This window comes from Panicum hallii, chromosome 9 (assembly GCF_002211085.1).
Source record: "Panicum hallii strain FIL2 chromosome 9, PHallii_v3.1, whole genome shotgun sequence".
Taxonomy (NCBI): domain Eukaryota; kingdom Viridiplantae; phylum Streptophyta; class Magnoliopsida; order Poales; family Poaceae; genus Panicum; species Panicum hallii.
Window position 1 is genome coordinate 16,365,650 of NC_038050.1, and position 13,085 is coordinate 16,378,734.

Consider the following 13,085-nt stretch of genomic DNA (forward strand, 5'->3'; position numbering starts at 1 on the left):
CCACCACCTCGCGACGGACGAAACCTAACCCGCTCCCCGCTCTAGCCCCGATCCGCCGCCGCCGCCGTCACCATCCACCGCCACCGCCACTATATAACCGGCCTCGTTTTGAAATCCCCCCTCCTCCTTCCTCACTCCACTGGGTGCCATGTCTGTGGCGGTGGATCCGGTGGCGGCGGGGCTGGGGACGAGCGGAGGCGGCGCGATCGGGGTGGGGGTGGGAGGCGGCGCGGCGGCGATGGACGGGGCGCGGCCGGTGGACCTCGCCAGGCACCCGTCCGGCATCGTCCCCGCCCTCCAGTGAGTCACGAGCCACCCACGGTTTGCGTGCATTGGTTGAACGATCTAAAACCTGGACGCGCGGTAGCTCCTGAATCCGACGCGGTTTGATCGGGCTGCTGCTCGGATAAATCGCTTTGATCTGATCGGAATGATGGAGGGCGCGTGGGTCTTTATTTATTCGATGGGTGAGCTGGGGGATCAGGTCTATATGTTTCTTGCCCAAGGGTCTGACCCCCTCCCCTCGTATTTGTAGATTGATCATGGGTCGAATCTTGAAATGGTGTGTCTACGACTTGAATTCTTGTGGGAAATAGTAGTTTATTTTTGGTGTTAAATTGGTAGAACAATGGACGGAGTTCCAGATTAACCTGTCGCAATTGATAAATTATCCTGTTAACTGAGAAGTATTGAAATACGTTTAGTGCCTCTCCTACCCCATTAGGAGTGGCAGATAGTTGGTGCCTCTGCCCAACTTTAGATGAGATCTGACCAACCTTTTATTCGATATCAAAGGAACATTGTCTCAACAGTCAATTTGGATTGCCAGTTGGATCTGAAAATGATTGCCTTACAGGCTCGTAATGCAGAGTACAATCCAAAGGTATACTTCTTTCTGTTGTCTCTTCCCATCTCCTTGTAAACATAAGACACGGAACTGTTGCATTTGGTTGTTGGCTGGATTCTGACCTTTCATCGACTCTTGTAGCGTTTTGCTGCAGTTATCATGAGGATACGGGAGCCGAAGACAACAGCTCTAGTGTTTGCTTCAGGGAAGATGGTTTGCACCGGAGCAAAGAGTGAAGAACATTCAAAGCTTGCTGCAAGGAAGGTAAAGCTGCTTCTAATATTATTTTTTTTTTTGTTTCACGTGCTTAGCATCGCCGGCCCTCTCCATTATGCAGGCAGAAACTGTTCGTTGATCCTGCTTTCAACCCTTTGCTGAATTTTTCTATACAACAATTTTTATCTGATGTTCTTTTCTAGCGCAGTATGCGCGAATCATCCAGAAGCTTGGGTACCCAGCCAAGTTCAAGGTAATGGCATTGTGCCACTTGGATTCATGCCAGAATCTATTTCCTATTTCTCACCTTACACAATGGGTTCTGCTGACAAGCAGGATTTCAAGATCCAGAATATGGTTGGCTCTTGTGATGTAAAATTTCCGATTCGTTTGGAGGGCCTTGCTTATTCACATGGTGCCTTTTCTAATGTAAGTTGCTTGCCCAATATGCATTATCTGAAGCTTTGGATTTTTGTTGCCCTGTCTTGAGTTCATTATGTCAGTTGCATAGTAAGACTAAAGGAGGCAAAATTTGAATCTTCTCTTTTAATGTCTTCATCTAGATATGTTTTGTAATGATAGTAATTAATGGTTAAAAGTTTTCTGCAACATGGTTTTGACCTCATCGGCTACATTTGACTACATTTTATTTATTTATTTTAGTTCTTCCTTAGGCCATGGTGAAAAAAATGCACTGTATTCACAATTTCACATGATAGTTCTGTTAACTTGTTGCTTTCTTGATATTGGCAGTATGAGCCGGAGCTCTTTCCTGGGCTGATTTACCGTATGAAGCACCCTAAGATCGTGCTCCTAATTTTTGTTTCCGGCAAGATTGTTCTTACTGGAGCCAAGGTGCGCGAAGAGATATACACCGCCTTTGAGAACATCTACCCGGTGCTAACTGAGTACAGGAAATGTCAGAAATGGTAAGTTAGGCCATATTGCTTCTTGTGCCAACACAGCCTTTTTTTTTTACTTAACACGAATTACTTCTGTATGAACAGATCGAGAGGAGGATATCCATCAGCCAAATGGGACTTCTGCTGCAGCCGATGTACATAACAGACCTGACTGCCTGATTTTTGGACATGAGCTGCTGCTCGCGTCCGATTCTAATTTCTTGTTTGTTCAAAAGGAGGGCAGTAGTGCAAAAAAGAAAAGAAAAAAAGCTCCCTTGTGAACAGTCTGAGCAAAGAATGGCTCTGCATTTATGATGACTTGAGTTAAACTGTTACCGTCTCTTGACTCTTGGTAGCAAGTTCCTAGGTGACTAGGAACTCTTTATTAGTCATGAAATTTTCCTAGCATCACAGAACATGGAATTGTCTTCGTGGTTTTGGTAACAATGCTCAAATGTGGTGAAATCAAGCAGTGAATACTGGAGTCATTTGCCATCCTTATATGGAATCTAGCGCTTAGTAATATACTCAGACTGTTCAAGACAAATCAAGGTTTTCGTATAAGAATACAACAATAAACTAATGCTGACATAAGTGAAATCTGTAAAGCTAGATACTAGCTTAGTGTCACCTGCAAAGAAAATTGGGAAGGAGTCGATGAGGGCGCTCTTGGCAAGGGCCTGGCTGTTGCAGGCCTTTAATTATGTCAAGTGCTCAGGTGGACGAGACCATTGTGCATGATCTGACAGCGAGGGGGTGGTTTATATTTAGGTGCATAGTTATAACTTTTCTAGATGCATTTGCATATATGTTTATATTTAGGTGCATAGCAAAATCTATAAATCTAGAAAGCTAAAATGGCTAATAACTTGAGATGGAGGAAGTATTTAGCATTAACGGCAATATTACCCTCGATCATTAGATCAGATCTATGATACTAATACTACTTATCTGCGTCTGTGGACAGTGGTATTGTCGGGTAGTGTAAAAATCCTCTCACCCACACCCCAGCAGGGTAAAGATGAAAACCATTCCCTTTGTGTAGGACATGGCAAGATTCAGAGATGCTACCGTGTAAGTGTAACTAGAGACTGCACAATTGCACCATTGCGCATTGCTGCAAAGCTAAGGAAAGGAAACTGCAAGCGCAACCACATGAGCATATGGAACGGTAACCATCTATAAGAACACAAGAGAAAATATTCACAATTAATGATGTTAACAAGATGCGAGAGTTGATGAAATGAGATAATTATTAGCGCATAATATAATAGTGTAGAGACAGAGCAGAGAGATCTGGTAGCCACAGCGCTTATCATTGTACGTCTTCCAGTTACATGCTAATGGAATGGAAGGTAATATATGCAGACAAATGAACAGCACTTAGCAGAAAGAACATTCGTATTTGTTTTATGACGCAGGCTGCTGTGCAAAGACAATCTCTTCAAAGCTAGAATGAGTGAAATGATTCCTGTTTCCTGTATGGCAGCATCATGGCTACCATCAGCCTCTATAACTTTGAATAAATAAGCCTATCAAGTAAAGATGCAGACTATCATTTCCTTCAACAGACTAGAGTTGTCTCCCAATTCCCATCATATATCTGGTAATAACCCTAGTCTCCTATGTGTCTACTTATCCTAGACAAAATAATATAGCAAGAACAAACTGTCAGTCTACTAGGCGTCTACTTATCCTTTTTGAGATTCCTCGAAAGGCTATCACACAACTAAAGCACTTGATGGAATTAAAAGAAATAATAACTGGAAAGAATGGTAGCCCTTGTTTATCAAATGAAAAGGTTCAGATAAAGTAAGGAATGGTTCAAGCAATGTGCCTCTATTCAGCTCATCTTACGAAAAGGGAAGAAAATGAAAACCTGAACTGCAATAAGCATTACATTTTGCAAGATAAAAAGTGACACTTTAGTCTCATTATGATAGGAAATTTATTTATACGTACAACCTCAGACTTCATTCACTTCTTGGTATCCCTCTAGAAAACAACAACAACAAAATCTGCTGATATTACAGCACGGAAACATGTGTATACTGTATAACTTATCGAGAGCATGGAAAACGATATGATTCTATAAATATTTTATTTATATTTTTTTCACAAATTAATTCAGAGAGTTCAGACTCCATAAGGAAATGTTATCAACAAAGAGAGAGTGGAAATTAACGTCTAAGGCGGTTTCAACATGCTCCCTGCTATCTCGAGTTTGAACATTGTTTGCTTTCATTTGAGTATTTAACCAAAAGTGTTAACTGAACCCTTCACCTTCACTAATCATCAGTATTCCTTGAGGATGAACTGTTCTAAGAGCTAAAATCATATCTTTGCAGTGATGTATGCAATATGTAATGAATTCTGACTCATTATGATTCTCTTTGTATAAATATAAAAGTCCATTATCAGCCAACCAGTTGGTGTGAACAGTTGACACCTGCTCCTGCTAGAAAAAAGAGGCACCGGACACTCTGTCACAATGGTTTTGCTTAACAAACACTCATTTCTAATCAACTAGAAAGTGTTGCAGAGCCTTGTATATTTTATTATATCATGGCATTTCAAGTTAACATCACTTTTCAAGTCCCTCATTGGCAGAACGATGAGATAGATATGCTATCCCTGAGTTCTGGATCAAGGATTAATTCACTGCCGACTGTAACAACAAATATTATTGGCCGATTCTTGAACCAGGTTTGCATACTGTAGAACCATCTCCACAATCCCCTGGTAAATCATAGAGTTACCTAAACAATCAATCTTGACCTTCTGGGCACTGAGATGCCACACCAAATAAAAAAGAACGAAGGGAGAACAGAGCACCATGAGAATATGTAGAACTTTGTCTGACCAAAAGATCTTTGGAATCGCATAACACGTTTCCACGCTTCAAAGTAGCTTTCTACAAAGAAACAGGTAATATATGTAAAATTAATAGGACATGTGGGCATTAATTTATCGCTCCAGTCTAGTCTAGTAAAATGTATGGTGAAAGTTAAAGTCTGTACTTACAGAACTCTCACAAGCATCTTGGGGAATTTACTAGCATTCACACCATTTCAAAGAACTCTGCTTCAGGAGTAACATGGAAGCAGTTATCCACATTCTTTAACTATCAACATAGCCGAATTTGATTATGTTGGTCCCAAGTTCAAAGCGCAACCAGAAAAGATTAGTTCTTAGGCCTGAACACACAAGACTTCTAGTCATTCTAACAACCAATAGCACCAAATGATGTGTCGCCGAGTACAAATGGGTACTCTGGGAAGCTAACAGAAGCACTACTCTTAAGTCAGTCAGAACTTGCAGGAGGCCAATAAACACCACTTTGATTTTAATACTAAAAGGTAAGAGCGAACCGGATATTTTTTTTATTACAAAGCTTAGCTAAATCTCCGATCCAGTTTCCATGCATCATTTTGGGTGAATTGAGGTAATTGTCTTTTCATCCTTTTGAAGTGCCACTAGGAAATGATACTATCTTTAGCATAGTTTAGCATCAGACATAATGAAAGCCAAGTGGAGCCCATTTCCCTAATATCAAGATAATGAAAGAGAGTATGAATTAAAGAGAATGCAACTGCAACCTTTATACCCCCACCAACACTGCACCAAAGCATCATCATCATAGTCTGAACTCATGCCAACTGATCACACAGTGACAAGTGATGCCTCTACCAAGTGAAGCATCAGAGTTTCGGTGTAGGATTCTTTATTTTAGTGTGTATGTGCAATCCTGCAAGAGGGTTTGCAGTTGTTGGCCGTCCTTATCCTAATTAATGGAGTTAAGATATTCTACGACAGGTAATCCCTACAATCGGCATGACAGCGACAGTGGCCCTTCGAATCCTTATCAAGTATATAGTGTGTGCGTGTGGCCTGATAAAGTCAAATCGCTAGCCTGCTCTGCAGAATTTTCAGAATATGCATCCTACTGCAGAGCATTACTTCTGGTCAACATTTATATGCTCGTAGCAGCCAGGGGCATCGTTGTCGGTACCTGAAACATGCAGGCTTCATACCAAACGCCAAACGCAAGGTGGCTTGACCAAGCATGGCAGATGGCATGAATACTGCTTGGGCAGGCAGCAGCACCATGTTGAGGGGTTTTTTTTTTGTCTTTCGTCAAATACTGCTTGGCTCACAGTGTCGCTTGTCAAAATATGCGTTAGCGTAGATCAGCAGAGTAATTCGTAACTTCAGGTAGAACACGGATCACACTTTACAGAATGTATTTCTTTCATGGAGGCCGGCCGGGGTCTTTGTCATGGATCAGCCTTCCATGTCACCAACCTATCGTAATCGCTCAACCACGCTGCTCCTTCACCAACACCATCTTTTTTTCACCACCTAACAATCTTGACAGGGCACGGAACACGCTTCCTTCCATTCATCGAACTTAACAAATATAATCTGCCCCCTTTTGGCAAATCCTATTCTAGCGAACACCCAACAAACACCTCCCCCCTAGCTAGTCCCATATCTCGCCAAGCACCGGAGTTCGTTCTAGGTCCAATGGAGTGCTTGGATCATGCATAAAACTTAGAATCTTGCAGGCCTAAGAACTGCAAACAAATCTGATGGGGTCCATATGGAAGTGTACCTCTAGTAGGAGCACGATAGAGGTCAGTATGCATCTTTGCAGGTGATTGGAGCATGTGGAGGAAAGAAGGCTGCCAGCAGCAAGCAAAGCTTACTTTCTTGATCCACCGAATCGGACAAAAGAAAGTTCTTTGTTTGTTTTTTGTTTTTCTGCGGTACACCAATCAGGAAGGGAGAGAGAGGTTGGTGCGACGATAAAAGGGTCAGTAAGACCGGTGACGGTTTAAGTCGTCTATGCATCCAAATATTTCGCTACATCAGCAAATTCGCTGATATGGTGATATTACTGGGAGGAGGGAGAGTTTTATAGGATGTGTGGAAAAGTTTATCATCATGATATTTCTCCAGCATAATTTACCAAGTTCTCGGTGTTAGTAACTGTACAATAAACCATACATTAAGGAGAATACATTAAGGAGACTGATCTTAAAGAGGATGGAGAATGTACCCGAAGATCCAAGCATGTCGCCGTCGCCGCGGATGGAGAATGTACCCGAAGATCCAAGCACGTCGCCATCGCCTTCGTCGTCGCCATCCGGCCAGGGCTCCCGCAAGGATTGCAACAGCCGCCGCTCGAGTCATCTTGACCTCGATCGCCAGGGAAGCGCGAGAGGACGCTGCTGCGATTTCTGGATCAGACAAGGGGGCAGACACGGGTGGGGTGACCTCGCGAGGTGAGATGAGGTGAGGTGACCTGATCGATGATGATGGGGTCGCGGCTGCCGCCCGCCGGCCGGGCGCCCGGCGCCAGCGCCACCAATTCCACGGCGCGGCGTGGCGGATGACATCGTCGTCGAGGTGACATGACACGCACGAGCGCGCACCTTCGTTGCAGGTACCGAGCACCAACCCCGGCCGTAGGATCAGAAAAGGTTCAGAGCGGGGTGCGGAGCAGCTAGGCAGCCACCAATTCAGACTTCGGTTGACCTGCCAAGACCCCGCGGCCTGCAGCCCGATTCGCGGCAGCGGCGCCAAAGCTTTTCCTTTTCCCGAAATAAAGTTTTTTTGTGTGAAAGAAATAAAGTTTTTGTTGTTGCTACGCTAAGCCTTTCGCTGTTTCATCGCTTATTATAGTGTCTGAACACTAGTGAGAGGTTGCAATGAAAAAAAAAGACATAAATTTTGTACGAAAGAAAAAAAATCCCATGTCAGTGGTGCAAACAATTTTTTTTCCTTTTTATTAATGTTCTTTAAAAAGGGATGGGGCTTTATATAAGGAAACACACGCTGAGGCTAAATATAGTGTGGCACGGAGGAATCCACGGCTACCGAGGAAGGATGAGTAGCAGATAATGGGTAGTTTGTGATGACAATACTACTAATGGAGACGCTTGAAGAACAGGGAAAGGGGTTGAACAGTATTTGAGATGACGAAGAATTAAGTGAACGTATTTAGTATCATTAACGGTATGGTATGCAAGCCCTTATATTTATGGAAATTTTTTTAACTCCACTAGTAGCTAAACGGAACCACAGAAATTTTTTTCTACGCTACCCTTTATGCCAAAACAATACAAAGATGATCAGGTTTAGCCTAGAAACTAAGCAGTGAAAGTATCGCTCAGCTTTTTTATCGACGTGAAGTGGTTGTTTAGGATCGATTAAATGGGCTTATGGGCATGGCTAGCCATCATGTAGCATTTAAATAGGCATACAATTTGATAGGACGAACAATGAAGATAACAGAAAATAAATATGCTATTTTATAAATTCAGATATACTTTAATTTGACTCAACCACGACTTACACATCCATCACACCAATCGTATCATCTCAAGAATAAGAAAAAATGCTATTAATCACAAGCATTTAGTAAAAAAAAGAAGAACAAATGGGTGCCCATGACCTTTGAATGTGATGAAGACAGTAGCAGAGATAGCGTGCTGTGTATACCCTAACTATATATAGCATGCAAGAGCATCTCCAGCAGATTACTCGTATCTCTCTCCAATACCAAAAACTATCCTTTTGGTAATGGAAGGTGCTCCAGCAGATTACCAATTCCATCGCTAATAAATAAATTTTTGGTAATCGTCAAAATATACCTCCCTCTTACTTAAATATAATAGGATTGCTCTCTCCACACTATCCATTAAGTAATCTACTGTAGCGTTCACCATCAAAAATACAAAATAGTATTAGCAATGGAGAGAGAAACTATCAAAAATATAAAAATAGTATTAGCAATGGAGAGAAAAATATATAGAATATGAGTGGTGAGTACCCACGAATTGACGACCGCAAACATAAGTCGTCTTAACATGGGTCAAGGAGTAGCATTTTTTTTCTTCCTTAGCTGTACGCCTGTACTCGGCGGAAGAAAAGCTCGATCACTTGTCACTCAGCTAAGCACAAAACCTGAGAGCGGTCAGCTCAGCATGTGAGCAACAGTGTTCAATTTTGGCGCATGAAACGCGTGTCCTTGCTGTGCATGCTGACGTGCACTCTGCTCGTGGTGTAACGGGCTACCAGCATGAGCTGTTGCATCGCCTTCATTCTTGCCTTCTCCTCCTCGTAGCAGGAGTACAAAACTAGCGGCAGCCTAGCACTAATGTGTACGCGATAATTGCGTAGCGCTTTGATTAGTTCCTCCAGTTTGTCTCATGATTAAAGCCCTAGGCGGCTAAGCCTTCTGACGGCGACGATGATGATAAAGCCGGGAAAGGGATGTTCCACTGGAAAAACGTCCTCCGCCGGCTACCTCCTCCGACTCTTCTCCCTCCGGCCGTTGGAGGGGGGCGGGCGTGGGGAGGAAAGTCGAAAGGAGAAGAGAATAATTTAGCAGCAGCGGCAACCTTCCATCTCTATCTCGCTCTCTCTCTCCGTCTGTCTTCCTCCTGACGAGAGCCCGGTCCAGCGTCCTGTTCCTGCGCCCGCAGCGCGGCGACCCCCGGCGGAAACCGAGAGGCCGGCCACCGTCTTCTTTCTTGGTCGCTCGGCGTGCTCTGCCTCTCCCTCCCTGTTTCGCTGCTGCTGCTCTCCGCGCGGCCAGAGAGAGAGAGAGAGAGAGAGACGACCAGCGGATCGCCTGGGTGTTCTTGGATTGGAAGATAGAGAGGAGGTGAAGGTGGAGATAGAAAGAGATCGGAAGGGATAATTAAGGAGTGTTTCCTTCCCATGGGGAACTGCTTAGGGGGGAGCTCCTACGTCAACAAGGTCTCCTCCACTGCAAAGCCAGGTGAGTGAGTCCAGTCCACTGGTTCTTGCCTTGCTCCTTCTCCATCCTGCTTCGACATGGCAAAGATGCATGCTTGTTGCTTGCTAGTAGGCAGTAGGCACTCTGTTTCTGTTTTTCCAGGCGACCCGAATAATCCAAAACCAGAGGATTCAAAATTGCAAGCTTATTTAGCCGTAATCTAATCTAATCTAACCCCCTCTCCAAAGGCAGTTAATTACCAGCACAAAGCTAATTTAATTAGACCCTAATTAATTAGGTAGTAGATCCTTTGTTATTTTTTTTCGATTTGCAACTGGATGCTCGTGGCGCTTGAACAACCCCTCTGCTTTCTCGCGGGCTGCAGAGTCTCCACCCAAGATCCAGAGCCCCTCGGAGCGGGACCGGAGCGAGGAGCGCAAGCTTCCGTCGAACCCTGGCGAGGTGGAGGCCCTGCGTCGCGGCGCGTCGTCGGCGGCGCGGAACCCGCTCGTGGCCTTCTCCTTCGCCGAGCTCCGGAGGGTGGCCAACGACTTCCGCAAGGACGCGCAGATCGGCGGCGGCGGCTTCGGCCGCGTGTACAAAGGCTCCTTCTCGCCGCCCGGGGACGCGGCCCTGCTGCCGGTGGCCGTGAAGGTACACGACGGCGACAACAGCTTCCAGGGCCACCGCGAGTGGCTGGCGGAGGTGATCTTCCTGGGGCAGCTCTCCCACCCGAACCTGGTGAAGCTGGTGGGCTACTGCTGCGAGGGCGATCACCGCGTGCTGGTGTACGAGTACCTCCCCCTGGGCAGCGTGGAGTCCCACCTCTTCTCCCGCACGTCGCCGCCGCTGCCGTGGGCGGCGCGGATGCGGATCGCGCTGGGCGCGGCGCGCGGGCTGGCGTTCCTCCACGGCGCGCAGCCAGCGCCGGTGATCTACCGCGACTTCAAGACCTCCAACATCCTGCTGGGCGCCGGGTTCCACGCCAAGCTCTCCGACTTCGGGCTGGCCAAGGACGGGCCCGTCGGGGAGGCGTCGCACGTGTCGACGCGGGTGATGGGCACGTACGGGTACGCGGCGCCCGAGTACATGATGACGGGCCACCTCACGGCGTCCAGCGACGTGTACAGCTACGGCGTGGTGCTGCTGGAGCTGCTCACAGGGCGGCGGTCGCTGGACCGGTCGCGGCCGCCGCGGGAGCAGGCGCTCACCGACTGGGCGCTGCCGGCGCTGCCGCACAAGAAGAGGGTGATGGGCATCGTGGACCCGAGGCTGCTGCAGGGCGGGGACGGGGACGAAGGCGCGCCGCCGGCCCGGGCCGTGCAGAAGGCGGCCATGCTCGCGTACCACTGCCTGAACCGCAACCCCAAGGCGCGGCCGCTGATGCGCGACGTCGTGGCGTCGCTGGAGCCGCTGCAGCAGCCGCCCGAGGAGCCAGGCGCCGCCGCGTGACCGGACGGAGAGACGTGCGTGCACGAGCTTGTCTGTGGAAGGAAGGTGCTCGATCGACCCTGTCGTGTCCGTGGAAGCGAAGCGGATCGACGGCGTGACGGTCGGTGGAGCTTGGGGATGGGCTCATGGGCAGAGATGATGATTGTTTTGATCGTTTCCATTCCAGTTATTGGGCGTGGCCACGGGGACTGTACGTGCTGACTGCTGAATGGAGGTCGAGCACGGCTGGTGCTCCATTGTTTGTACGCGTGTAAATCCGACGAAGCTCTTGTGCGTTACAGTGTTCAAGGTTAATCCTCTTGGAACTTAGGCTCCGTGCCTGATTTCGTAAGTCGGCGTGGCAGCGGCGGCGGCGGGAATTTACGGCTGGGTACGTCATATATAAAAGAAATTCGAAGTAAATATACGCAATAATGAACGATAAATTATAATCATTGTCGGAGGAAATCTCCAGTCGGGTGGCGGAAGGCACCCGTCTAATATGGGTTTGGAGGGGATTTAGGAACGCTCGATCGATGCGCGGATGAACGCAGGAAGGACGCGAGGATTTAGAGTGGTTCGGGCCGCTGGAGCGTAATACTCTACGTCCACTTTGGTGTTGTATTGACTGTGTAAACCTGAATGGAGGACTACATGCGCTTGTGTATGTGCAACCTGTTTTCTAACGAGTACACTCTCCCTTTTATAGTTCAAAGGAGGTGCTTACACTATGCGGGACCCCGACAGGTGGGTCCGGCCAACAGGGACCTGCTCTATGTGATATGGAGATCTCCCTCTCCAGTCCCTTGTCACTGCCTTTCCGGTTGGGAAGATAACGTGCGTATCTACAACCTGGATGTGGTCGTGTGCTGTCCTGCAGGCACAATGACCGCTGTCAGTGTTACCCAACAGTGGTGCTGTGTTGCCACTGTTGGGTGCGATTCTGGCATGCGTGGGGGCAGTGCTGACTCGCCGCGTCGTTGCCTCCGCGCGCACCGTAGTAGCGCACGCTTGGGCTCTCTCGTTACAGCCCATCATTACGCCGCGCACGGCGCCGTGATGGGACTGCACGCCGCTGGCGCACAGTACACGGTGACACGACGCGCCGCCTTGGAAACAGGCGGGCTTACCGTGGTGTCAGCCTACCTGCCCCATGTGTCAGGGGCAGACCACACCTTTTGACTTGGGGGCACCTGGCCCAGCTACCGCATTAAATGCTGGTAGGTGGGCTGAAGACCCGCGAAGGGCCTCATGCCACACGCACGTGGCAGGGCCAGCCTCGCCCCCACCGCAGAGGCGGCACATGGCGGCACCGGACCCCTCCCCGGAGGGTAGGGGTCCGGGCCCCCGAGGCCGATCGAAGCGGTCAGGCCCGTGATGGTCCGGCCATCACACGTGGCGGCCCCGGACCTCCCTGGGAAGTCCGGGTCGGCGGCAGCTACCCGAGAGCTCCCTTGCCTTCTGTGGCATGCGGAGGCCCCGGACCTTAGAGAGTTCGGGGAGGGTCAGGAGACCACGGTCCCAGCTGTCGGGCCCGCGCCGTATGCCACGTCACCCAGAGGGCGAGGGGGAGATCACGTATGGTGATACGCTAAGGGTCTGGACACCCTAGCAGGAGGTACCCGTGTCTGTATGTACCGACAGAGGCCCCCGGGCCCACCTCGGGTGAAGAACGAACCCGCAGGTGGGGCCAGTTTCCCAGCATTGCGCTGGGTGGACAGCTCGTTCCCCCCGGGGGAGGGCATGGATGACCTTTCCCCCAAAGTGGGATCCCCGAGGGGCCCATCCCCCGCTCGCACCGTGCGCGTCAGGCGGTTCAGATTCTTGTCTTATTCGAGCCCGCCCCGTGGCTCGGGCGGTCCAGATTCCGCCTTTCCCCCTTCCATCCCGTAGTCACGCCTCTGACCGGCGGGCCCAGGCCCACCGGTCATTTGGTGTG

At 48.4% G+C, this 13,085-nt stretch overlaps 2 protein-coding genes across 3 annotated transcripts; both read left to right on the forward strand.

The window, feature by feature from the left end:
* Positions 1-46: 46 nt before the first annotated feature.
* On the forward strand, positions 47-2,376 carry LOC112875955 (TATA-binding protein 2-like). Of its 2 annotated transcripts, XM_025939966.1 has the most exons (7): positions 47-300; positions 796-883; positions 989-1,111; positions 1,272-1,316; positions 1,400-1,492; positions 1,817-1,992; positions 2,071-2,376. In XM_025939966.1, coding segments are annotated over exons 1-7 (678 nt in total). In that variant the 5' UTR covers positions 47-148; the 3' UTR covers positions 2,072-2,376. The 2 variants fall into 2 exon arrangements, with proteins under 2 accessions (XP_025795751.1, XP_025795749.1); XM_025939964.1 differs by lacking the exon at positions 2,071-2,376 and having other exon boundaries at positions 1,817-1,996.
* Positions 2,377-9,206: 6,830 nt separating this feature from the next.
* LOC112876456 (probable serine/threonine-protein kinase PBL16) lies at positions 9,207-11,474 on the forward strand. The gene is made up of 2 exons (XM_025940576.1): positions 9,207-9,757; positions 10,101-11,474. The coding sequence occupies exons 1-2, from the start codon at positions 9,697-9,699 to the stop codon at positions 11,165-11,167; spliced, it is 1,128 nt and encodes a 375-aa protein (XP_025796361.1). The 5' UTR covers positions 9,207-9,696; the 3' UTR covers positions 11,168-11,474.
* The last annotated feature ends 1,611 nt before the right edge of the window (positions 11,475-13,085 follow it).